General features: G+C 47.3%; 1 protein-coding gene across 3 annotated transcripts in view; it reads left to right on the top strand.

Annotated features, from left to right (window-relative positions):
* The window catches only part of dgkg (diacylglycerol kinase, gamma), a 62615-nt gene that overhangs the window by 17055 nt on the left and 18181 nt on the right, over positions 1 to 27379 (top strand). For 2 of the 3 annotated variants that reach the window (XM_083682484.1, XM_083682485.1), the window contains exons 12-19: positions 708 to 806; positions 1467 to 1574; positions 2091 to 2164; positions 4272 to 4346; positions 7695 to 7780; positions 7968 to 8057; positions 8971 to 9131; positions 18005 to 18069. In XM_083682484.1, the coding sequence (XP_083538610.1) occupies positions 708 to 806; positions 1467 to 1574; positions 2091 to 2164; positions 4272 to 4346; positions 7695 to 7780; positions 7968 to 8057; positions 8971 to 9131; positions 18005 to 18069 (758 nt within the window). Of the gene's footprint in view, positions 1 to 707; positions 807 to 1466; positions 1575 to 2090; positions 2165 to 4271; positions 4347 to 7694; positions 7781 to 7967; positions 8058 to 8970; positions 9132 to 18004; positions 18070 to 27128; positions 27220 to 27379 lie in introns of all 3 variants that reach the window. The other variant, XM_083682483.1, reaches the window with a different exon arrangement.

Raw genomic sequence — 27379 nt, 5'->3', positions numbered from 1 at the left:
TTGTTGTTGTTGTTGTTATGATTGTCCAACAGTTGAGGCTGGTGGAGGTAGAAATCGGAGGATGGGGTCATTGTAATGCATGGAACGGAATGAGGAATGGTATCATGTTTGATACCGTTACTGTTACCGTTACTGTTACTGTTACTGTTACTGATACTGTTATCCCATGCCTCTGAGGGCTACTGATAATAATAAAAGATCTAGAAGAAGTTCACATCCCCATGATTGTAAATCCACCTCTGTTCTAGTTTTCACTTTACCTGACAACATGCTATTGCAACCATTGGACCACTAGATGTCACTCTTTGCATACATTTTATACTGCTTGCCATTGAACCATCTAGCTGTGGTATCCACAACAGTGAGGAGTTCACACAGCTTGTTTCAGTCTATTTCTGCGTAGCACAGTGTCATCTGCTGTAATCCTACTGCCAGCCTTCATCTACAGCCTTGTAAGCAGCAGCTCTTCTCACTGATCCCACTTTACTGTCAGACGTCAACCAGAAGAGATAGAGTTTCCAATATCAATTTCCATTTGTTCATTAGCCCCAAGCTTTTACGAGGCTTTTGATTGAAGCGTTGCGCGCAACACTCTGGCAGTTGCCTCGTTGAACAGAATGTTTGTTTTCCTTTTTCCTTCTCTGTCCCTCTCCTCCTCCCCCCCCTGACATTCTTGTTTTCCACTCTTCCCCTCTTCTACTCCTCAGCTCCACAATAAGTGTGCGTCCAATGTGAAGCCCGAGTGTGACGGAGGGGCTCTGAGGGATCACACTCTCCTCCCCTCCTACATCTGCCCCGTTGTCCTGGTGAGAGCACACTGCCTAACGCACACAGGGAGAATGAGTAGAACGGACATGGCCCCTCAGAACGCGGCAGTTTTGGCGAGTACACCAAAATATGGCCGACACGGAATTGTAACGCATATTTGCCGTGGTAATCGTTGTTATTGCATGTGTAGAACACAAGAGAGAAGCTAAATTCAGTGGGGACACCGTAGCAACTAAATAAGCTAAAACTTCCTAATGGTACACTGAAAGATGGCCGCCGGGAACACCCACCATGGGATGTTGATTTGAATGGGCATGTCCATCCTACTCATTCTATTTCTATGGCTTAAAGCACACTGCATCATCCACATAACCGCCCTTCATACTGAAACTGCAGTGCAATGTGCTTTACTGGAGACATGAATAAGAACAAAGGGAGATGATGAAAACACAAACACAAGACGACACATACTCCAGGGGAGGCTGGTGGAGGTAGAAATCGGAGGACGGGCTCATTGTAATGCTTGGAACAGATAGCATTCCTCATTCCGTTCTGATTTCTACCTCCACCAACAATCCCCTGACATCCACATAGACACCCCCTTGAGATTGTACACTTGAGAGCGGATACACGTAACAACTAGTCTCTTCACTTGTCAGTTAATCAGTTTGTATATCTGTCTGTCTGTCTGTCTGTAGGACCGCCATTCTGTTGTGAAACGGGGCGAAGGGGAGTCACCGCCCAGCACTAGCCCCGACGACCTGACTCAGACTTTTAAATTCACAGGAGATGGACAGGCACTGCAGGTGAGAGTCAAGCACAGAGCAGTGTCTGCAGATGAGATGTTCTACACTTGGGGTCACACAGTATGGAAATAAACCCTTTGAAGAGAGGCATAGAGATAGTCTTAAGACCAGGTTTTGAAAGTGCATATCCAGTGTGGCTGGTTAGGATGTTTACAGGGCTCTTTCTTATCGAGCGCCACTTCTGTGGAAAAGCCTGCCTGCCTGCCTGCCCTTGTTAAGGGGTCAGTGATAACTACCACTTAAGACTAACCTCAGGACCCACCTTTTTAGAGCTGCTCCCCTCCCCACTGCCTTTCCCCATTCCCCATGTGGAGATTATTGTGTATCCTACCCATATGCTTTTATTTATGTAATGTGTCTTGTTAATGTGTTTGGTTTTATTATGAAGTATAGCGTCTTAAAAACCTTGGTGAAAATGCACTTTAAAACTGAAAACTTGAAACTTGCTGATAGCAGGCTGATGTTTGCGTGCTGGCGTTGGCGTTTGTCATTGGTGTATCTCACTGTCATTTCTAGATCACTCCTCTCCCAGGGACACATCCACTGCTTGTCCTAGTCAACCCAAAGAGCGGAGGGAGACAGGGGGAGAGGTAGGTGTCTCAGGGTCTGAGTCTAAGCCCTATATACTACTCTTTGTCATCTCTCGCACACACCATACACTGTGGGCTAAAATACTTCCATTCTGTTTCTGCAATAATGTTATGGGTTTTGGGTTGACTACTCATTGAATCATGGTCGACTGAAGCGGAAATTACAGTCGCTGCCAAGTTCAAAGAGAATTACAGAGATTTTGGGCCGATATAATTACAGAGTATTTTGAAATAATTCTCTTCTTATTCGCTGTTTGACAGGGTGTCCTAAATGCTGTTGTTTAAAAGAAGCCCAACTGCCATTCTGGCTGCAAATGAATGTGCTCACTGTTTTGGTTCTCTCCACCCACCACACATTTCACAGCACTGGGAGGCCGCGGTTTCTTTGCTTCAGCAAAAGTATCACCATAGCAACGCACGCTTCTAAATACCAATAAAAGGAAAATTATTCTCTATTATTAGATGTTCTAGCACAAAATGATGCATTTTATTTCCCAAGTACCCAAAAAGAGAGCCTATTTCTGTTCCTTTGATGTAAATAAGGACATGAAGGAGCTGATGTTCAGTCACTCAATTCTTTCTTTTGTGACCGAGGCTTTTAAGCAAATTGACACTGTTTGGCATATTTGAATGGCACTTGGTAGCCTACTGTTAACTTCCATTGTAAATCTACCCTGCAAATGTCTCTGTTTTGAGTGAATGTGTTTGCTTTTAAAAAATGGTGCTGTTCAGCCTAGTTACAGGTTTCATGTTTCATTGTACAGTAACATTATACACAGTTAATACAGCAGCAGTGGCTCTATACACAATAATGGAGCTTCAAAACATGGTTAAAACTATACTTTTCATCTCATGGATCGTCAGTCCTTGCATCAATGGCTCTGTCTATGAAATTGAGAGTCCAGCCCCATCCCACAGCTGTTACACCAACACAATCACATGTTACACACAGATATGGCGGCCTCTTTAAGTGGTCAGTCTATACACCTCTCTGTAGCCTACAATATGGTTACTGGTACTGTTTGTCATTACTGTGCTGTGAGAGTGTTGCTATTGTTTTGTTCCCACCACCACCCCCAGCCTCCACCTGTTTTGCTTCTGCTCTGTCTGTCTCTATCTATCGGAAGGGGTTGATAGAGGTATGGGCTCCCTGCCATGTAACTTACATGTGTGTATGTGTTGTAGTCGCAAATAGCTCTCAAAAGAGCAGAGCCATCCAAATACTAATTGTTCCCGACTGAAACATAGTAGTGCAATGACTGCAGTGGCTCTATGAGGCATACGTACTACAGTATAAGACCTATAGGATCCAGAGGTACTGTTAACTTACACTGTACATCGGTGGAGGCCGGCGGATGGAAAATGGGGAGGACAGGCTCAATGTAATGGATGGATGTGTTTTTGGTACTCGTTCCGTTCCATCCCTTACAAATGAGCCTGTCCTCCCCATGATCCATCCACCAGCCTCCACTGCTGTACATCTTTCCATGGCGCCTTTTTGATTTCACTGTCAGCGGTCCAGTGATTCTAAGTCCAATGTGTTTTTTGACGCATTTTAGCCCGTTAGCTTTCTGTCGTCTCCTCGTCCGCCCCACTCTGTCTTTGTGCTCTGTCCTCCCTCCGCTGAGGTGCAGTGTGGGTATCGGAAGCTAACACAATTACTTGCGTGCGTTGGTCCCCGTGAAGGGCATTGTGGAGGCATCGACAGTCATCTGATGCAGCGCACACTTTTCAAGGTTACAGGAAACTGCTGTGTCAACGTTGATGCTCTCTAGTCTGGATATTGACGATTTGTGGACCAAAAGAACATTGTCAGGCGTATTACCTGTGTACTTTCAGAAAAAGTTTTCAGAAAAATGTTAGTGCTGTTAGGACTACTTTGTGTATACATTTGTATGGCGGTCTTTGTATGAATGTCCAGTATTTGTATCTTTCTCTCTCTCTCTCTCTCTCTGTCTCTCTGTCTCTCTCTCTCTCTCTCTCTCTCTCTCTCTCTCTCTCTCTCTCTCTCTCTCTCTCTCTCTCTCTCTGTCTGTCTCTGTCTCTGTCTCTGTCTCTCTCCAATATGTACAGTAATTCCAACACATCTTTCATATGCCGTCCCCAGGGTCTTGCGGAAGTTCCAGTACCTGCTGAACCCCAGACAGGTGTACAGTCTGGACCAAGGGGGGCCCATGGTGGGGTAGGTCACATTCTCTCCAGGGGAGGCTGGTGGAGGTAGAAATCAGAGGACAGGCTCATTGTAAAGCATGGAATGGAATGAGCATGGAATGGAGTCGCCTTCCATGCATTACAATGAGCCCGTCCTCCGATGTCTGCCTCCCCTGATTCCCACTGTATACCTGGGAAAAGGGGGCGAAAGTGGAGGATGGTACTTTCCATGCCAATAGATGCACTAAGATGGCTTTGATCCAGTGGAGATTAGCAGTTGCATAATACGGCACCTGGTAGAAGATGACGTGCACAACCACGAAGAGTCCAATATAACACAAGCAAGCGAAGGATGGACAGACATCTCATTTTTACCTGAAGCCTTGGTTCCTTCCTTTTTTTTTTTTATCTGAAACCTTTGCAAAATTGTTCTCTTTGGAACTTCCATCTTACCCAGTTGATCAAACGTGGTGATTCAGGCTACAGTTCCACCAGACAGCCTCTGCGCTTTATTTATACAGCTGCATCTGTACACCTGTACATCTGTACACCTGTACATCTGTACACACACACACACACACACACACACGTTCCACTCATCATGCTGGAGCTGGAACCCTGTACCCTGGCTGGGTTGTGCAATGGAACATTGAAGAGAATCCCTTAGAGGCATGAATGGTTCACCTGAGAGCACCCCGGCCGCTGTCACGACTAGGGCCCCTCTCCCTCTCTCCCTGTCTCTTTCTCTCTCTTTCGAGAGGCCATTGTAGGAAGTGAGAGAGAGACTCTGTGACGCACGTCTCTCTCAGGGGAGAACACTAGTAGATAATAGACAGGGCAGCGGGACGGTTCAGGTTAAATTGATGCGTGATGTAAGGCCATTAACGCTGAATCGTGGTGCTAGTTGCGTAATTAGTCGTGATTCTGTGGTTGCAGTTACTGTCCTCATGAGACTCGCGGTGGCGTAGTGGTACGATAGGGGAATAGAGCAGGAGAGGCCGGTGGAGGAGGTAGAAATCAGAGGACGGGCTCATTGTAGTGCATGGAACGATACCATTCCTCATTCCATTCCATGCATTACAATGAGCCCGTCCTCCGGTTTCTACCTCCACCAGCCTCCCACTGGAATAGGGCGAGACGGCGTTCTGATCCGGGCAACCCTGTCAAAGTAGCCTGAAGTCACACATTAGGGACACATGTTTCTAAAACACTTTTTTGAATTGTAACAGGATGTTGTATGTTGTATGTGTGAACGTCGTGCTTGTATATATTCATGTGTGATCTTCGCCAATCAACTGCATCACACTTAAAAGTTATTTCAACGGGGCGCTCAGTGGCGTAGCACACTAAGGCGCATACCATATCAACGCAAGGTTCCTGGTTCGATTCCGGCCATCGACATATCCTGCATGTCATCCCTCCTCTCTCTCACCCATCCTTCCTCTCAATCTCTACTATCTCTGTCCCAATAAAGCAGAAATGCCCTAAAAATATATTTTTTAAAAAATGGGAAAAAAAAAGTTACTTCAACAACAACCAGAGGATAGCTGGCTATTAATGCTTCCAGTCTATCGTAATGTTTGCATATTTTCTGCGTCTGTGGCGGCAGTTTGCCGATGGTGTACAATGATTTCATTCAAATATGTTCTTAGCGTCATCCAAAACAACATAGCAGGCTAATGAAGAAACAACATTACTGTCAGGTTTAACAGAACGGTGAGGCAGGATTTGGGTCATCTGTGCTGGGGGGGCACAACACTGCAGTGTTCCCCAAAGTGAGGGGCATGGTCTTATGGATTCCCATGTGTTATGTATAGCCGTCTCACCCTATAGTAGAAGCATTTTCCAGTGCCTTACCTTGCTCATATGCTGTTTATGTTGTCCTCATTCAAGTGTTCAAGTGGCTCAGTGCATTTACATGTCAACAACAGTACCTAGTCTGTTCAGATGCGCTTTTGTGTGTCATTGTCATTCAAGTGTTGGGCTCAGGGCATTGCATGTCAACAGCAGCCTTTTGAGTGTGAATTTTAATAAGTAAAGAAGAGCTGCGAAAGGTTATGAAAATGGTGCTTCAAGCTATCAAGAGCCTTTCGTAAGAGGAGGGAGAGAGAGCACTCATGGCCTTACAATGAAAACAGAACGTAGCTTTTAATCAGTTTTATGACACCTTTTATCTACTCTTTTACTATTGTACTCTCTTATTATTTTCTCTCTCTATTTTCCTCTCTTTGTCTCTCCCTCCCTCTCGCTCTCTCTCTCTCTCTCTCCCCCTCCCTCCCTCTCCCCCTCCCTCCCTTCCTCTCCCGTTTCTTGTATAACTCCTCCTTTGTTGGCAGCAGGGCCACTCTGGACACAAGGACAAATGGCTGATGTGTTTGGGTACTGTAGCTACACAGCCCAGTATGGAGATCCGTAAACACACACGCACCGATATCTGGCCTCATTCAGTCTGGCTCGGCCACGTCGACACAGGGTTAATCCTCAACCCAGACGCTTACATTCTCCAGCTAGGGAACCCGTTTCCACGGGCTCCCTAGCAACCAGGCCTTTTAGGAAAGTGGTAGAACCTGAGTGATTTGTTTAGAGAAATGCAATTAGCTGTTTTGTTTGCGATGATTTAGAGTGATGCCTGTGTCATCCTGCTCACGTTGGATCCTCGCCCCCCCCCCCCTTGCCCCATTGTTGTTGATGCACTTTCTCCTGAGCCCACATGCATAAAACATTGTCACGAATTGTCAAGCTCCATGCAGTGGAGGTTAAGAGGTATCAATATTTGATGTTGACGTGCAACTGTTGTGTTTAATGTTGATACGCACAGCACAGCACCATAGTTACAGACCTCCCTTAGAGTAGCTGGCATGCCTGTGCGTCACGAGGGTTAGGGTTAGTGCAGTTCACCTGAATGACCAAGAGGACAGGGCTGTCTGTCTCGTCTCCACCACCCTCCACCTTCCACCCCTGGTCGTGGCAGAGGCCGGTAGAGGGCCTGGGTGTGATCTGTGATGTTGGTTTGCAGCTGTTTTTTGGGGAGCAGATGAAAGGGCCTGTCAACACCTTTTGTCCCGGCCCAGATTAAAGGTCCCTTTGAAGGCACTCTCTTTAAGGCCCGGGGAAGGACTCAGAGTGAAAAGGGGGCATGATATTAATGCTCCTCTGTGTGTGTGTGTGTGTGTGTGTGTGTGTGTGTGTGTGTGTGTGTGTGTGTGTGTGTGTGTGTGTGTGTGTGTGCGTGTGTGTGTGTGTGCGTGTGTATGTATGTGTCTGTGTGTGTGCGTGTGCGTGTGCGTGTGCGTGAGCGCACATGTGTGCGGGTGCTTATGTAAACTTAGCACTGTCTGTCTGTCTGTGTATTTACGTCTGTGGTCTCCCCTTCCCCCAGGCTCAACTTCTTCCATGATGTCCCTGACTTCCGGGTGCTTGCATGTGGAGGTGATGGGACAGTGGGCTGGATCTTGGACTGCATAGGTACATATGAATTATGTTGCCATACATATTATAACCATACAATAAATAAAGTCCAGAGTGACAGGTTTTCTATGGGGCTATATTGTAGCCTATGAACTGCTAATAGAGTGACTGGTTTTCTGTGGGGCTACTGTAAATTGTAGCACACAGTATGTGCTGCTAATTGGTGTCATCTCTTCATTGGCAGACAAAGCCAACTTCGCCAGGGATCCCCCCGTGGCCATCCTCCCGCTGGGCACAGGGAACGACCTGGCACGCTGCCTGCGCTGGGGCGGAGGTGGGAGGGGCTACTGGCTACTACTCCAGGGGGCTGGGGGTGGTGTGTGTGTGTGTGTGTGTGTGTGTGTGTGTGTGTGTGATAACATGAGGATCAATGTACACTGCTGTGGGGGGGGGGGGGGGGGGGGGTGGGGGGGATGGGGTGTAACATGTGGGTCCCCCAGTTTTCAACATACTGCTAATTATGCTGTAGGATCAACCTACACCACCGTGCGTGTGTGTGCGGCACAACCTAATTTGGACTCAGTTTACCTATTCACAGCTCTGCCAATTCCTTCACAATATCCTCTCAGTGCCTCCGCAATGTTCTAAAGTTTTTCTCTCTCTATCTTCATCATGCTAATTTGTAAGCGGTTTATACAAAGTAGAGTTCTTATATAATCCGTTGCCATTTGCTGGGCATATTTTTTGGGCCAATAATAGGAATCATGGTTATGACAGCTTGACCGTGGCTTCTGTGGAAGCCAACATAGCACTTACCCAGGCTTACAGTATAATGTAATGTTGGGAGGTTGGGAGGTTGGGAGTCCTTGGGGGCTTTGGAACAAACACCAGTTGATGTTTTGTTTGTTGGATTCTCTGTAAGCCTGAGGTTGATTAACATGTACATGGGAGTGTCATTCGCTTGGGGAAATATTTAATTTAATTCTGAGTAGACAAATCGTCACAGTTGTATTTGGTGACACTCTCTTACGCTTATTCTGTACCAGATGTTGTATTTTGTCATATTTGACTGAAGAATGGGCTATATACGTATATATGCATCCCAGCTCTATGAAGTAGGGGATGTGGGTGTGCTCAGAATTCTAGTGGTGCACAGGAGGGGTAAAGGATGTCTCACACACACACACACACACACACACACACACCCACAGACGTCCTGTCTGTCTGTCTGTCTGTCTGTCCTGTAGGCTACGAGGGAGGCAGCCTGCTGAAGTTCCTGCGGGACATAGAGCACAGCACAGAGATGTTGCTAGACCGCTGGAACATCGACATCGTCCCCAATGACAAGGAGGAGAAGGGTGACCCTGTCCCCAACAACATCGTCAACAACTACTTCTCTATCGGAGTGGTGAGGGAACCCGCCATACCTTCACACACTCACCTACACCTTCACACACTCACCTACACCTCCACACACTCACCTACACCTCCACACACTCACCTACACCTTCACACACTCACCTACCCCTCCACACACTCACCTACACCTTCACACACTCACCTACACCTTCACACACTCACCTACATCTTCACACACTCACCATTCACGGCGTGAACCTATTAACCACTGGCCCACTGTACACCTCCACACACACACACACACACACACACACACACACACACACACACACACTCACCTCCACCTTCACACAGTCCCCTAAACATTTACACACTCACCTAGATTACACCTTTACACACCTACACCTTCACATAATTCCCCATACTTCTCTAACTCACATGGGGAGATATTTGCTTTTTAACGGTTCCTCTGATGTGTTTGTTTACCATCTGCCTTAACACTCCATTTCAAACATTCACACCTTGTACTGTACTGCCTCAGGGTAGTGTATTTGGTTAGAGAGAAGCAGGTGTAGGACATCAGGCTCAGAACACCGTCACGATTACATCCGTCCCAGCAGTTAAAACAGTTTGCAGAATCATCTATGAATGTTCAGCCCTCATGGGCAGGTTAATCACTGTGTTTCCCCTTTTAATGGGAAGAAACCAACACCGCCAGGTCCCAGTTGCTTAGCAACCCTTTATCTCTTTCTCTCTCTTTCTCTCTCTTTCTCTCTCTCTCTCTCTCTCTCTCTCTCTCTCTCTCTCTCTCTCTCTATCCCAGTGTTGAAACTGTGGTGGGTTCGCTCACACACGTATTAGAAGAGACGAGGTCAAACGGATGCTGTCTCAGGGTTTGTCTCCCTCCATCAACATTCAACTCTGCAGATGGGACTCTCCTGTATTAGTAATATTAAAGCTACAGTTTGGTTGCTTAACCCAGCAGGCGTTGCAATGTAATACTTTAGTTCCACGTCAGTCCTAGCTAGTCTGATCTGTTACTCATTCATTGGCATGAATAGCGGGGAGGTTGGTGGAGGTAGAAATCGGAGGACGGGCTCATTGTAATGCATGGAATGGAATAAGGAATGGTATCAAACAGGCTCATTGTAATGCATGGAATGGATTGAGGATGTGTTGAACACGTGTTTGATACTATTCCTAATTCCATTCCGTGCATTACAATGAGCCCGTCCTCCGATTTTCTACCTCCAGCAGCCTCCATCGATGAATAGTGATGCAAAGTGATGTGAGCATGAAAGCACCTCTCTAATCTTACCATTGAAACACAGTCTAACAACAGGGGCATATTCATTATAGAAAAGCGTTTGCATTTTGTACTTTACCGCAGCTTGCTATAAATAGGACGCTTGCCTCGGTTTGAGAAATATCGCCTCTCTTCCAAACACACACAGCACCCTGCTATATCACAGCACAGGTGGGTGAGGGCAGACCACTCTCTCTCTCTCTCTCTCTCTCTCTCACTGCTTTTTCTCATGCCCCTCCATGCAGCGTTTCAGGGAAGTCTGAAAATACATGTATGGTTAGTATGAACAGACCCGGTGACTTAAAGGTGGAGGGTACGTAGAGTATTGTGGCTTTGGCCAAAGGTAGGTAGGATCAGGGGGGGAGGTGAGGGGAGGAGGGGGGAGGAGAGGGCAGAGTTGGCAGAGAGATACGTTGCACCACTGTGATGTTATGCAACCCCACCCTCCCACTGATCCTAGAGCTGCCACCTTTTCACCAGGCTTCTGCCAATACGCATGACATTAGCAGCCTGCCAGTGCAGTGGAATGAGAACACTCTCTGCCCGGTTCACTAAGTGTATGCATCAGTGGAGGCTGGTGGAGGTAGAAATCGGAGCACAGGCTCATTGTAACGCATGGAATAAGGAGCGGTATCAAACAGACTTATTACCGTTAACAGACATTACCGTGTTTGAGATACCGTTCCCGATTCCGTTTCATGCGTTACAACGAGCCCGTCCTCGGATTTCTACCTCCACCAGCCTCCCCTGCTGCCAACCTGCAAGACATTAGCAGCCTGCCAGTGCAGTGGAAAGGGAACACTCTTTGAAGTGTATGCCTGAACCATAATGCACATTGCACCTGTTTGTTGCCCAAGGGAAATTGTACATAGAAAGTACAGTAGAACATAACAGGTCAATTAAAGGTAAGGAGAGAGGAAGAGAGGAAAGGGGAAAAAAGGAAGACAGTTTATTTTCAGTTTTGTCTTTGGTAATATATCAGGCCCTCTGTATCTACTGAGACTTAAGAAGGCGCTGTAGTTAAATGGGATCATTTCTTGATCACAATAGTCACGTAGAATTATGACTATGAATAGAACATTGCGGAATTAATGGAACGTGGGGGTGAGAGGGTTTTAATGAAACATAGATGCATCTACTGTAGCACAGAGGGAGAAACCCTCTGACCTTTGACAGACAGACAATGGTGCTTTCTTCACTGTGACAGAAGGGGATGCAGGGCAGGGGGTGGCCGAGGGGACAATGCCCTCTCTATGGTCCTGTAGGCTGCGTGATGTGGCCAGGGTGGATGGTACTGCCAGGAGGGTCTCTAGCTGTGCCTAGTGCGTAGCCTACTTAGAAACAGCCTGTTACATTGTAGAAACTGTTACTGATAAAGCGAGAAGGATTCCCAATCTATAAAAAATTCCAGTCAACTCATGTTCTCCTCAGAGGGTTTTTAATGCGTGGTCCTTAACCTGTGTTGTTGTGTGTTGTGTACACTACATGACTAATGCCATATGCCCCTCTGGTAGAGGGGGCGATGGGTTGTAGATGGGGCTTGTGGTCTACTGTGTAGACCCAGTGAACGAAACTGTTCCACTGCGGCATCGCCCCTGAGCAGAGCGACAGATCGCCTGGGCACCGGAAGGCGCGGGCAGATGGCTGCCTATCTGGGCACCGATGACACCTGAGCAAAACGAGCGCCGTGACTCACGTCGATGATGCAATCTTTAGCAACCCAGCGTCGGGTTCAATGCCCATATTTGGGCCAGCGTTTCCTGCCGCCGCGGACCTTGCCCGGGATCGGGTTGCCATGGCGTTGGTGCTGGCAAGGCCGGTTCTGGAAGCAAACCAGTCATCTGTTTCGTGTTGGCCTGACTTAATTGTGGATGACATGGCGCAGGGTTGTGACTCGGAGGAAGCTTGAGGCTACGGATTAAGATGTTTTGATAGTACTCATTTTTGTTTTTTTTGTTATGTGATGAACAGACTTGTTGTTCTGCTTCTGGGCATTAGCAATTTCACTTAGTAGGCATACAACCGTTTGACCAAGTTTTTAAAAATCCCATAAAAAAACTAAATGTTTCAGATCGAGCTTTATCAAATCTGGACGAACATGCTGATGGACTATTTATTCTGTTAAGTCTTTTTAAAACAACTTCAGCATGTCAGCTTTGATTAGGATACAGTGATGCTGACTCAAGCTTGTCCAGAGGAAACTAACCCTTTAACAAGAGGTCTCCATGCCATGGTGTATCTATGTCACCCTGCAGAGCCCCACCACAGCACCCCTCAGCACTGTAATCACACTGGTTTGATGAGAGAGACGTGTACGTGTGGTGTTGCGACTTAGGTTTCAGCCCTGCTCTCACTCATGATCTCACTCATCCCCAATGTAACCTCCAAGACTGACATCCCTGCCCCACGTTGGCCATACACTAGGCAGCACAAGGCATGCTGATCCTCCTCATAAAGTGCCTCATCTCGACCCCTCACCCTGGAAAGAATCTGTGAGAGGAATCAGAGAGAGGGGAAATCACACCATGTCAGCAGGCATTAAAGATGCCACCTCACCCTGCCCCGAGGAAGCCGATCTTTCCAGGGTGCTGGAGGAGGATGAAACTGGAGGACCTCTCCTGCCATCAACACGGTGTCCGTGTCCAGCGTGGCACTCTGCCTGTTATGGGGAGATCGCCTGGCTCGACCGGCCCTCCCTGACATGCAGCTCTGGCCCATCCATTACTTACTTACCTACCGCCGTGTTACTCTTCTTGACTCTCTGGGTTCACAGTGATGTGTGTGTGTGTGTGTGTGTGTGTGTGTGTGTGTATGTGTGTGTGAGAGAGAGAAAGAGATAGAGAGAGAGAGAGACAGCGGGGTGTGTTGGTGCTTGCTCAGGGTACAGCCAGGCCAGGCCTCTGGGGAGGGGGGCTGAAGGTTAGAGTGGGGGGGTGGGGGGGGTAGTGCTGGCACACACTGAAGGTCAGGGGAAGTATCAGTGACAGGAAGTCAACGGCTGCCAGGTTCGGACCAGGTTACCGCGGTAATGAATGGCCGTGCTGAGTGACACCTGGCCGGTCTTAAAGACAGGAGGAAAACAGCCCCCTTCTTCACTGTACACACAGACAGACAGACACACACACACACACACACACACACAGATACACACCTACAGTATACATAAATATACATAGATGCAGTGTAAACCCTGATATAACTCAGTGTAGCGTGTGAGGTACTGCAGCATTCACCCATACACACGCCATCCGATAACTGTCCCCAGCGGGTGTCATTAGCACCTGCTAGTTCCAGCTATGACAGGGGCACAGATGGACGGCACACAGGCACAGCGGCACGCTATGCTAGCCCTGTATGCTCACGGAAATCAAGAGCTCCAGCTCTCGCTTTTTGATCATTCTCCTTTTCCCTGACTCAGTCTTAACTCGTATGAACTTGTATTTGAAAATGTATGGCTGTCATTTTCAGCGTTGAGACAGTGCCATGAGTGTTGTTGCACTATGCCCACTTTTGTTCTAGAATGAAGTGAGTGTTCTAGATTGAAGGGAGCATTGTGTGTGTGTGTGTGTGTGTGCGTGTGTGTGTGTGTGTGTCTGTGTGTGTGTCTGTGTGTGCGTGCGCGTGCGTGTGTGTGTGTGTGTGTGTGACTCAGAGGAAGAGGTTGTGTATGACATCACCACAGCACCCACTTCTTTTGATTTCCGCCTTGCCCATCCCCAAAGGGCACCACACAAAATGGGGTAAAAAAAACCAACAACATTAAAGCAATTTATTTCTCTCTTGTTCCAATCCATAGGGATAATCATAATTCCCTACCCATGGCACAGGGTGAATCTGCCCAGTGAACTATGTAGTGTACTTAATAGGAAAAAAAAAATCATTCACAATGCCCTGCAGCATCAGCAAACTGTGACACAAGTGACATGTATTTCAGTCACCCACACAACAGAGACATAAACAGAAGATCTTCGCCAGACATTTAAGCTACAGAAATGTTTTTGTTATCTAGTATGTTAGCTGCTACTGTACTGAGTTATGTTGCCTAGCCAGCTAAGGTTAATGTTACATTTTAGTCCCATTTATGTAAATGCTGTAGGTAGGACTTGACATTGCTAAATTGTACAAACAATGCACGGTAAAAAAAATACAACTATTTGTTTTATTTTCCTGCTAAACGCTCAGCTCTCTCTATTGAGAAGACTTGCTCCATTTCCTGTATGGTGTACACCTGTTGTTCCCTACGGTTACGCCCAGGTCGCAGTTCACTTCAAACTGAATGTTTTCATTCCCTATGGATTGAAATCTCCCTTAAAATACGCTGTGCAGGGAATAACTGGCCCAAAGGGCATCACACAAAATGGGGTGAAAAAGCATTAAAGCAACTGATTTCTCTCCATTGTTGGGGGCCATGGCAACTGTCCTGAGGTGACATTTTACAAGCGAATGGTTTGTTTGTCTCTCTCTCCTCCACCACCCCCACCCCCCTCATGCCCCCCCTAACCCTCCCCATGTGTGAAACTTCAAACGGCAAGATCAAAACAACCTTCATCACAGAAGCAACTATCGGTGATGGCAAATGTCACAAATTGTCAGTGGCAGCGTTTTTGCTGGGACCGTTTGCTGGCCAGTGTTCGCTGTAGAGAGCTGGACACATGATTACAATGTGACATATAGTTGCCTTTTGTCACCTTTTTTGGAGGCTGTGACCATTAACCACGGCAAGTGATATTTGGGTCGTGCCCTTGCTCTATATACAGGACTTGCAGTCCTTCCAGTGTAGCAAATGTCAGGACACACATCCCCTCATCCCTCCCTTCACTCGTGGCACATGGCCCAGTCCAACAATAAGCAAACATCCCTCATCCAATTGTCTTCTATGAGCTGTATGTGTTGTGCAGTGGAGGCTGGTGGAGGTTGAAATCGGAGGACGGGCTCATTTGTAATGCATGGAACGGAATGAGGAATGGTATCAAACACTCATTCCGTTCCCTGAGCCCGTCCTCCGACTTCTACCTCCACCAGCCTCCACTGGTGTTGTGCTATTCGTTGTTGTTTAGTGTGTGGTGTGCATTCACAACTCCCATACATCACCTCTCTCTCCAGGTTCTAGATACAATGCATCTCGTGTCCTCACCCAGGCCAAGCAGGCAGGTGCGGGGCTATTCTAAGACCCAATAATCGCTGATGTTGTGGGGAATATTTTGGGTTTGTCAGAAGAGGTGCAGTGAGTGTACCTGTGACAAAATCTAATGGATTCGTGGGAGGGTGATAAAAGGAGGGGGAGAAATGAGTGTGTGCCAGTGGGCATGAACGCCTGCCTCAACCACAGAGAGCAAAACAGAACTGACTATCTCTATGGACAGAACTGACTATATGGACAGAACTGACTATATGGACGGAACTGACTATCTCTATGGACAGAACTGACTATCTCTATGGACAGAACTGACTATCTCTATGGACAGAACTGACTATCTCTGTGGACAGAACTGACTATATGGACAGAACTGACTATCTCTATGGACAGAACTGACTATATGGACAGAACTGACTATCTCGATGGACAAAACTGATTGTCTCGAAGGACAGAACTGACTATCTCTATGGACAGAACTGACTATCTCTATGGACAGAACTGACTATCTCGATGGACAAAACTGACTGTCTCGATGGACAGAACTGACTATCTCGATGGACAGAACTGACTATCTTGATGGACAGAACTGACTATCTCAATGGCTCCAACCTTCCGGTCTCATCTCTGGCGTGCGTCCCACTCTTGAACACACCTTCACAGGCGGGCAGCCAGCCAGCCCACAGGTGGTTGGTCGGTTGGTTGGTCCTTCTGTCAAGGCTCCGTTGCCCATTCATGCCAGTGAGTGCCAGTGTCTGAATGGAGATTGGAGACCTGAACTCTGGTCCCTGGGGCAGTAGCACGCAGGGGTCTGATGCCCACCTCCCCCTCCTCCTCCTGGGTTAGTGTTACCACAGTGTTGGGGTGGATATGGAGAATCAGGATGGAGACTATAGGGTGTGGTGGTGCTGAGCTGCCAGTCAGCACTTTACTGCATGCACCATCCAGTCTAAATATAGAAGCTGATCTGTTACTATGACAGGTCTGATTTGTCAATTATTCCCTCTCTCTCTCTCTCTCTGCCGCTCTGGCTGGCTCACTCTTTTTCGTTCTCTCTTTCTCTCTCTCTTTTGTTCTCTCTATGCCTCTCTCTCCCTCTCTGTCTTTCTCTCTCTCCCTCCCTCTTTCGTCTAATTCTCTTTCTCTCTCTTTCTTTTGTTCTCTCTCTCTCTCTTTCTCTCTCGTCTTGTTCACTCTCTGCCTTTTGACATTTTGTCGTTGCATTAGTCATGCTTTGCTTGCTAGTTTCAATCTGAGCAATGTTGCTAAGACAACATCAGTGACATCGAGTGACAAGGACTTTTTTCCAGTGTTTAGAATAATAAGTAGATGATGTCAAAATCAGAGGACAATGTGACAATGATATTCCCCGTGGAACACTCAATCCACAAGATCATGCAGTAGTAACTTTCCTCTTATTAAATATAATGTTTCTCTGGTACGACAGCAAAACGGGTAGCAACTGTGCCAAGGACACAGAGAGAAACTGAGAAGAGTCGACATATGGGGAGGCTGGTGGAGGTAGAAATCAGAGGACGGGCTCATTGTAATGCATGGAGTGAAATGAGGAATGGTATCAAACGTGCCTCTGCTGGTATACAGTACATAGTAGTAGTAGTAGTAGTAATAATATTTTTGATATGGGTAATTTTCCATGCTCTTTGGAGGGTTAGTTGATCCTATCGTCTCATCTCTCCTGTTGAATGTGTGATAGTCAGTCTATGTGTCAGTGTGGTATGATGTAGCATTTACGGTATTATTACTGTGTCAAAGTCTCCCACAAGGTTCTCCCCTTCCCTCTGGTGTATTGGAGGGAGCCTGACAGTGGGCCAGTGGGTGCTGTGTTTCAGTGTAAGAACACAATATTAGTAAATAGCAACAGAACAGACACTCAGCCCACTGTTATTAGTCACCATGTTCATCATCATCATCATCTCCATCTTTATTATGTTAGTTTTCCCTCGGGATGTTTACCATCGTGTTTTCATCTGTTGGCTGGAAGAGGCAGACAGTTGTGTGCCTCTTCCAGCCTCCCCCCCCCCCCACCCCACCCCCCCCCCTCTGTGAGGCCATTCCCAGAAAGCCTCTCCTCTTCTGATAAAATCTCTTATTCATCCATCCATCCAGTGCGATGCTTTCTATCCAACACAGTCATCTCTCCCTCTTTGCCCCGTCCACGGACCACAGCACAAGACGTGTATATATAACTGAAGAGACCACAGCCCCCAGGCCCTGGGTAGAGCTCTGGAGAACATAGCCATCTTCATAAGTGGGGTCATTCTTAGGTTGACCCATTTGACTGATTATAGCCATCCCTGCCCCCAGAGTTCACACAGTGCTGGGGTCAAACCAAAGCCCGGGGTGGGCAGGGTCGTGGCTTGGCTGAGCTGTCTGGGTGACCTTATGACCATTTATTATGACCATTCCTTTCCGTTCATTAATGCCCCTTTGTAGTGAGATTGCTCTATGTCTTCCCCTGCAGGATGCCTCCATCGCCCACCGGTTCCACTTGATGAGGGAGAAGCACCCAGAGAAATTCAACAGCAGGTGAGAGAATGAATGTGTAGCACTTGAAAGAGATGTGAAAAAGTGAGAGGTTAGGGGAATTAAGATGTCTGGGGGTGGATCAGGGGAGGCTGGTGGGGGTAGAAATTGGAGGATGGGCTCATTGTAATGCATGGAATGGAATGAGGAATGGTATCTGATCCATTCCATGCATTACAATGAGCCCGTCCTCCAATTTCTACCTCCACCAGCCTCCACTAGGGTGGATAAGCAACTATGATTCAAATGAGAGGAATTTAAGTTGCGAGCTACACATACAAAGTGAATAAGTTTAGACTTTGTTTGTTTTGCCTTAGATGTAATTATGCTTTTGTATTGTTTAAGCTTCTAGTTGGGCCATTGTCCAAGGTGAAAGGTCACATATACCGTAGTCCAAACTGGCATTAGTGATCAGCTAGAACCAGGTGAAAGCCCTCTGTGCTCTGAACACCTAAGGCACATTCATTCTCAGCAGTTAGAAATCAATGGTAGGACAGACACGGCCTCCTTAGTGAAAATCAATAGATTGGCGTTGGCTGTCTGTCATAGTAACTAATTTGGCTTTGATGTAAAAGGCAGCTACAGAGCCAAAGTCCAGTGGCTATGGTAACTGGCAGCATTGGGAGAGCAGCTGTATTCACACCTATGTATATGTGGGTTAGTTATTGGAGAGACTCAGTGTACAGTACATATATATATATATGTGTATATATATATATATACCGCCAATCATTGTCCAGTGATTCATTGTGTCTAGTTGAGGGTTAGTTCCTTCCCTGTTAGAGGACATCTTTGTGCTGTAAGGCTAGCATGAAGACAGCAGGTGGGCTGAAAACGGAGAACGGGCTCCAGGTAGAAATCGGAGGACAGGCTCGTTGTAGTGCGTGGAATGAGGAAAGCTATCAAACAATCCATTCCATGCATGACAATGTCCTCCTACAATGAACCCGTCCTCCGATCTTTGACCTCCAGCCTCCCTCGTCTGAGACATTGAAAAGGAATCATGATTGACCTCGGATCCAAATTCCCTCTCAGAATGAACTATTAAAGCGAAGGAAAAAGCCAATGAATTGGCTGATTATTATTCTCCACAAGGCAGCATGACTCAATGGCTGTCAATGTCATTCAAAGTAGAGTCTATTTCACATGGCGGAGAGAGAGGAAGAGTGAATAAAACCTTTTAATTAAATGTTGCGCAATGGCCCTGCTGTATCCCTGCGAGTGGTACATCTACAATAGAGGGGGAAACTACCGGCCCTGCTAACGGCAAGAGCACAGGGAGAAAAATCCTAAAGTCAATTATCCTCCTTTGTGTCTTCAATTACAGCAATTAGGAGGGAAAATAGGACGTAATTTGCAAGGTTAGCCATCTTAATAGGCAAGTGGAGTCATCTTGGGATGTTCGCTGGTACAGTATGTACTTGATGAAAAATGTGCTTTGGAGAGAAATGTTTCTAGTTTTTTTTTTAATGTTTTTTTTTTTTGTTGTCTCAGGAGAGATTGCAGAGATTGCCCCCCGGTGTTCTTTTATGGCGTGTCGTAAACCCCTTTGATGTTCATCTCTTTCATTTGAAGTTTTTGCTGTATCCACACACTCCTGTGTGCACAGTAAATTCAGATGCACAGTAAAAAGCAAAGCACATACGGCCTTTAGCAGGACGGCTTTGGAGAACGCGGCTCGGCGGTGAAGAGTGTGGCCTGTTACAGTGCCTTTCCTGAGGCGTGCGTGTGTCTGTGTGTGTGTGTGTGTGTGTGTGTGTGTGTGTCTGTGTGTGTGTGTGTGTGTGTGTGTCTGTGTGTGTGTCTGTGTGTGTGTGTCTGTGTGTGTGTGTGTCTGTGTGCGCATGCGTGTGCGCGTGTGTGTGTGCCTGTGTGCGTTTCTGTTGTTCAGGAGAGGTGAGCTCTTTGTTAGAGTGGAGAACTAATGCCTAACCTGTGTAGCTGCCAGTCAGCATTGCAACCTGTTTGGAACAGATTCTCAAGGCCCCGTGCATGTGTGCGTGCGTTTGTTTGTTTGTTTATTTGGGTATTCATAGGTGGGACGAGAGGGATATAAACTAGGCCAAACCTGAACCTTTACCTTGGCAACTAGGGAATGTACAGTAGTTGTACTTTCTTGTACTGTTCAGTGAAGTAGGTAGAAGCAGGTTTGGGTGGAGGGGGCTTTGTTTGACGGGGACACCGACTACTCTAGACTTGTGTCTCTCTGTACTCACTTCGTGTTATTTATGTGACAGAAGCACGGGTGCTGCTTCTGTTTATCAGTGCAGCTAATTAGCCATTTGCAGACTGCCTCATATGGAAGTAGAGATGGAGGGAGGGAGGAATGAAGGAAGGAGGGAGGGGTGAGAGCTTGTTTACAGTTGGGGAATTAATAATTAATGCCTCCAAGACTCCAGCCTCAGACCTAGATTTCCTTTCCCCTAACACAGGATAGAAAAGGGATCTCAACAGACAGGCATGATACAGTATCTCCATTTGAACCCTGAGACCCAGAGACACAACGTGCAGTAATATGTGCTTAGAGGATATTTTTGTGTTTAATCTAATTACAAAGTCACCCACTTAAAAAAGGTCTAATAAATCTATTTTTCCCCCCAACTTTGAACAATTTATATGTTTCTGAATGCCACCAGAGATTGGGGCCCTTGCCATGAGCTTAGTGTACTGAATGGCTGTTTATGGCTATTGTAACTTTGTCACATGATGAAACTATTCCATAGAGGCGATACACACTGTGATGCTGGGGCTGTCCTTGCTCTTTGGCTGTCATCTCATCTAAGGCTGAGACACTGAAACATTGTACCACTGGCCAAGGATGTTTACCACGGCAAGAACGTTTTAATTCATTTCCAAAGGCGCCCGAGCCCTAGCCCTAGCTCCAGCCCTAACACCAGCTCCTACCATAACCCTAGCCTTAACCCTAGCTCCAGCTCTAACCCTAGCCTTAACCATAAATCCAAACCAAACTCTAGCTCCAACCCTGAACATAGCCCCAACCCTAACCCTAGGTCCGACCCTAACCCTAGCTCCTGTCCAGAGACTAGAGAGAGAGAGGTGAGAAGATGTCCCTCGATGAGTGACCTTTGGTTTGGCTGCCACGTGTCCCTTAGCTGAGTTGTTCCCTCTGTCACTCACACTTACACACACACCACTCACATCACTCACTAGAGGATGGGGGAGGGGTGTGTGTGTGTGTGTGTGCGTGTCTCTCTCTCTCTCTCTCTGTCTCTGTGTGGTGTTTGAACAAGAGAGAAATAGAGAGGAAGAGCGATACACACACACACACACACACACACACACACACACACACACACACCGCACACACAATGCCTGCTGCCTCCCTGATGGGACAGAAGGGGAGGTGGTGGAGGGGGGGAGACGTGTGAGTCCTAACCCCTCAGACAGTGGAGCGCCATCAGCATGCGTTGGCCCCAGTAGCCAGGCCGCAGGAGGCCCGTAGCATAGGCGCTAATGACCTCAGAACCCTGTCACAATGGGGGGGGGGGGGGGTGTATGTGTGTGTGTGTGTGTGTGTGTGTGTGTGTGTGTGTGTGTGTGTGTGTGTGTCGGCCTCAGGGGGAGGGAGAGGAAGTTCTAGATTAGGGAAGTGTCGGATTGCCCCTGTGAGAAAAGAGAGGAAAAAATCACTGGATGCTTTTGTTTGATCGATTACAATGACAATGGCGGGTCTTGGTTAAGGCCAACAGACCTTCAGTTTCCCAGCACGACAATACAGATAAGAAGATAGGAGAAGAGAGGGGCAGGGCTGCGCAGCTAGGTTGCATATCACCAGGAGGGTAACACAAGATCTGACATTATGTTATTGTAGATAATCACACTTCACCCACCGCCGAAATGGGGGATGGGACAAGAGTTGTGACACCCGATGTGTGAGAATGGAACCCTCCTGGGTGGGTGGGTGGGTGGGTGGGTGTGTGTGTGTGTGTGTGTGTGTGTGTGTGTGTGTGTGTGCGCGCGCGCGCGCGTGTGTGTGTGTGTGTGTGCGCATTCTCTTTCATCTCCTCATTCAAAACCACCCTTCCCCTCATCCCTTCACCTTCATCTATAGACTACCTATTGGACTTGTGAGTAGAGTAGATATGTCACAAGATGTCTCTGTGATAGTGGATGCATTGTAGTATAGATTGTGTAGATTTGAACCATGTACAGAGAATTCACAGGCTGGGCACTGACCTGGATCTGTGCTGCAAGCCGCTGTCAATATGCATTATTCTGAAGCCAATCGGGCCGTTACTTTTTACATTGGTTAATCAAGTTTAATCAATATAATCTGCTGTGTGTGTAATGAGCAAGAGGGGGTGATTGCATCCACTCATTAAGTCCCTCTGTCTCATATGCTTGTGCTTCAGCTCTCATCATAGGTGATTATGACATCAGATGGCCTGGTTTGAAACTGCCCTCTGGTTCCCCTCAATGGGAGTGAATCAGGGGGAGGGTTCGTGGAGGTAGAAATTGGAGGATGGGCTCATTGTCATGCATGGAATGGAATGAGGAATGGTGTCAAACATGTGTGATGTTACGTGTTTGATACCATTCCTTATTCCGTCGCATGCATGACAATGAACCCGTCCTCCAATTTCTACCTCTACCAGCCGTGCAGGAAGTGTGCAGAACAGCGAAGGAAGCCATGGAAGTGTTACAGTAGGGATTAGTTTGTGAATATACAGTTGTACACAGGACTACCAGCAGACAGAGAAGGGAGATGTTAGCTCACATGTTAGAACAACACCCTCTCTGATAGAACTGACACGACAGGGATGATTAGACAGATATGGGTAGCCACCTGGCTTCTTTCTTCTCGTGCTGGGTGTGAGGTTGTTCCAAAGCATGTTATGTCAGGGTGCCCAGAGTGTGTGTGTGTGTGTGCGTGTGTGTGTGTGTGTGTGTGTGTGTGTGTGTGTGTGTGTGTGTGTGTGTGTTACTGTTCAGAAATGTCGAGAATATGCAGTGTGTTTATGTTGTTTGAGTCTGTCATTCCCTGCTGTTGTGTTCCCACATGTACCCACAGCTTAGGTCACATGGCATGCTTCTGTTTACCACTCTTAGATTGCCTCTCTCTCTCTCTCCCTCCCTCCCTCCCTTCCTCTCTCTCTCCGTGTGTGTCTGTGTGCTTACACGTGTGCGCGCTTGTGTGTATGTCGGTGGAGGTAGAAATCGGGTAGGACGGGTTCATTGTAATTCATGGTACACACGTGTTTGATACCTTTCCTCATTCCGTTCCATGCATTACAAGGAGCCTGGCCTCCGATTACTACCTCCGCCAGCCTTCCCTGGTGTATGTACAGTATGTCCTTCTCTAGCATACCATGTGTTCAAGTCTGTAATGCACCCTGCTGCTCCTTCCCCCTCACAGACCCCACTCCCCCCCCCCGGTCTGTCTGGTGCTGATTTGTACCTCCTCCATCAGTAGCTGAGCCTGTCAGGGCAGTGGGGCGATCTGTGCTCTCTAGCAGGAGCTCTGACACTCTAGGGTCAGAGGTTACAAAACTGTGGGCGGCTGAAGCCTTGGGCAGGGATTTACCTTAACAAGGAATGTGTCAACACAACATTTGAATGGTTATGAATGGCTTCCTTGAATTCTAACCTGCCCCCCCATCATATCAGAGGTAGGGAAAAAAAATATATTCCCTGACCCAGAGCAAACATTGATATTCTGTAGTTGCCATTTTAGCACTTTTGACTTCATACGCAGCTTTATCAAGCTGATAAGAAGGTCTTTGGGTCGATGGAAACTAGTCATCTGATTGGATTACCTAAAATCACTGATCAGGGATGCCTGATAACATCTTTAGCCCCCCATCTCCCACCCCCAAACCAAACACCCCACCCCCATCTTATCAGCTCCCCCCCTTCCCCTATCTCTCTGGGTGTAGTGTGAGCCTCCCCCCTCTCCCCCCACAGCCCCTCTGCGTCTGTCAGTCAGAGCTTGTATCTCACCCAGGATCAGCCGGATAAAGGCTGCTGCTGTCCATGCGAGGTGAGCACTGACTGATCTCCCCTCAGATACAGGGGGGGACGGGGGGGGCAGTGCACGGGTCAGAGGGTCACTGCTCTCAGAGAGAGAGGATTAGGGGAGATGGTTATCTCTCTCTCAGGGGGAGGAGGGCCAGTGTGGACCCGGGGGAGGAGGAGGGGGGGGGGGGGGGGGGTGTCGGATGCGTAGGCGGCAGTTTAGAGCCCTAGGCTTTTCTGAAGCAGTTGTTTTAGCCACAGCACAATATTTTTATAGCCTGTATTCTAGTCTTGTACCCCCCTCTCACCCCCCCCCCCCCCTCCATTCCCATTCTGACCATACCGTCAACTTCTCCTCCCCTGCCCCCCAAATGAAATATGAATCCATCAACGTCGGTTGTCTTTGTAGTATATTCTGGCTAAGGACCAATCCGCATGTTGAACTGAGTCTCTCAAAGCATATGAAGACCTACTCTTTCAGACCTACTCATCAGCATACAAAACTGCTCTCCGAGACTCTTATGCCAGGAGGCCATTGAAGCCCTTTTCTTTCTTCCGTAGGGTTTTTCTTCAGGGTTTTTAATGCTCTTGGACCAGACTACAGCTAGCCGGGCTGGTGAAAGTACCTCTCTTCCTGTCACACACTGCCCAACAGCGGGGAGGAAAAAAAGACTATGAGTTAATTGCATTTTTACAGGGGTTCTCAAGTGGAAGCCAGCTAATGAGGTTAGGCAGTTCGCCTCATTGAGAATCAAAACTGTGCTTAATTGTGATCTCAAATATGCTCATAATCCCTTAATTTGACAGAGCAGAGGTTCCTGGTGAGGTATGAGGTGGAAGAGGGAGGAAGGCCGAACAAGCTCTTAAAGTCACAGTGTAGAATTATAGTGAAGGTACAGGATACAGGATTTAGAGTAATGACATTTTGCTGTTCATCATATTTAGAGTAGTCTAATTGTCATCAAATGTTGACTGAACCTCAAAAGATTCAGGTCAAAATGACATCGCATAGCATTTGTGTGGAAACGTATGTCAATACAAATAGTCAGAAATAGTAAAATAAAAGTTACGCAAATGCATTTGCATAAACGACTCTCTGATACATCAACTGGATGAGCCCTGTAGCAGCCGGATAGCTCTTTCATAAGCTGTAAAGCACACACTGTAACTCATTGTTTATTTTCCTTATTCTTCTCATCCTGAAATGCTGATATTTCCAGAGAGCCCTGCCCTCCCTCTGTGACAGACAGGGTTCGTACACAGGTCTCCTGCATTGGAAAACCAAGTCAAGAGTCTCCCATTAAACCTTAAAGACATTCTCATGGTCCAAGGGTGACACTTTGGGTGACAGTTTTTCCATGAGTTTCAGGCAGGGCTACTCATCTCAAGAGTGTGTTTCCAAACCACCTCTGCTACATTTCCCAATAACATGGCGGGCTGATTCTGTACTGTATGCCCACATGGCCCAGTATGTTGTGTCAATAACCATGTTTCCAGTATCATCAGCCAGACAGGCCCCCTATGGTACATGCCTCTGGAACATACCGGAAAACTGGACATCACCAGCATAGTAGAACAAGCACGCACTACTGTTTGTTTTGACCGGACCTGTAAGAGAATTGTGTCCTTCTCCTGTAGTCAGAGAGTAGAACAAGCTCCCAGGCCAGCAGGAAGCTATCTTTGGCTGGGAGTCTGACAGGGGGAGGTGCACAGAGGGAGGTATTGTGTAAGAGCAGTGAATGGCTGAGGGTTTGCTTTTGGCAGTCTGAGATGTACAGCCATGTCAAGATGCTGTCTGTGGGCCGAGGAAGGGACCAAACTCTGGAGGCGAATCACAAGGCAAAAGCCGGCCAGATTCGAGGAACAATGAAGGCCCACTGACTGTGTGTGTGTGTGTGTGTGTGTGTGTGTGTGTGTGTGTGTGTGTGTGTGTGTGTGTGTGTGTGTGTGTGTGTGTGTGTGTGTGTGTGTGTGTGTGTGTGTGTGTGTGTGTCGCTCTCTTTCTCTCTTATTCAAACACACAGAGAGAGGGAGACACACAGACACCCCTCCCCCATCCTCTACAGTATGTCCGATATCATGCTCAGATTCCTGACAGGGTCTCCGGTTGCCCCTGGGGATCCGAGGCCGTCTTCAGAGCTAGTGATGTTCCCCTCACCTGTCTGGCGAAGGTCTCTGTGTCAGTCCATCAATGTTTCAGTAGGCCTGGGGAGATGGGCTGTGAGTTGAGGGCTCTGTGGGTTAGTAGTGGTGGGGCTTTAAGCAGACCCAGGGATAGCACCAGTCCTGTCTATGGGGATTGAATGTAATCTGAGAAGAGAGAGTGGAGGAAAGGATTTAACTTAATGTAATCCAAATACAATTGCAGTTTAGCTAGTTCCAGTTGTGCTCTATTCTGTTCAACTATCTTTTCAGATTAGTTGAATTCAGTTCAGAGTCCATTGTGCTGACAAGAGCATCAGTGTCATTGTTTCCATTTGTAAATTATAAAGAACAATGCATTCCACCAGTAGGTCACTTCTGACAAACCAAACTCCAGGGCAGAACTGGACATGAACTCTGTAACCCTCATGTTTTGAATCAGGGGGAGGATAACATTTAACATGATCTTATAGGACGCCGGAGGCTTCGTTCCACCTCCCAAAGTCAATGTTGGCATGCCAGCCTTGGTATAGGGGCACTCAAACCATAATGTGTTTATTGTTGCGATGGCAAAGCAGCAGTACTGTACATTCTGTTGGCTGGTGGTGTTGGCCTTTGTGCTTCATTACTCTGACTGAAAGCACTGCCCTCAAGTTGAGGCTCTGGGGTGCATTAGCAACAAAGCTGTGACCTGTCCCCTCAACGTGGCAGCTAGCTGTCAGACGTAGTTCTCATCAGTTGTAGTTTTCATATGCTAACACGGCTGGGGGTCTAGGACAACTACAATATGTTCATTCCACAAGAACCAACATGCTGTAGGCTCACTGTGTGTTGACATATGCTGCCAAAGCACATCCGAAAATGAAAAATGTGTAAACAAGCGCCACTGAAGGACTCATGATGATGACACATTCTCTCTCTCTCTGCTTGTGTTTGATTTCCAGAATGAAGAACAAGTTGTGGTACTTTGAGTTTGGCACCACAGAGACCATCTCTGCCACCTGCAAGAAACTCAACGAGGGTATCGAAGTAGAGGTTTGTCAAGAGGATTCACTTTCACCTTTAACCCACAAAGTTATTAATTATCTATGGACCCGGGGGAGGAGGAGGGGGGGGGGGGGGGTGTCGGATGCGTAGGCGGAAGTTTAGAGCCCTAGGCTTTTCTGAAGCAGTTGTTTTAGCGACAGCACAATAT

Source organism: Argentina silus, assembly GCF_951799395.1.
Source record: "Argentina silus genome assembly, chromosome: 12".
Taxonomy (NCBI): Eukaryota; Metazoa; Chordata; class Actinopteri; order Argentiniformes; family Argentinidae; genus Argentina; species Argentina silus.
This window is presented reverse-complemented; position numbering and strand designations above follow the sequence as displayed.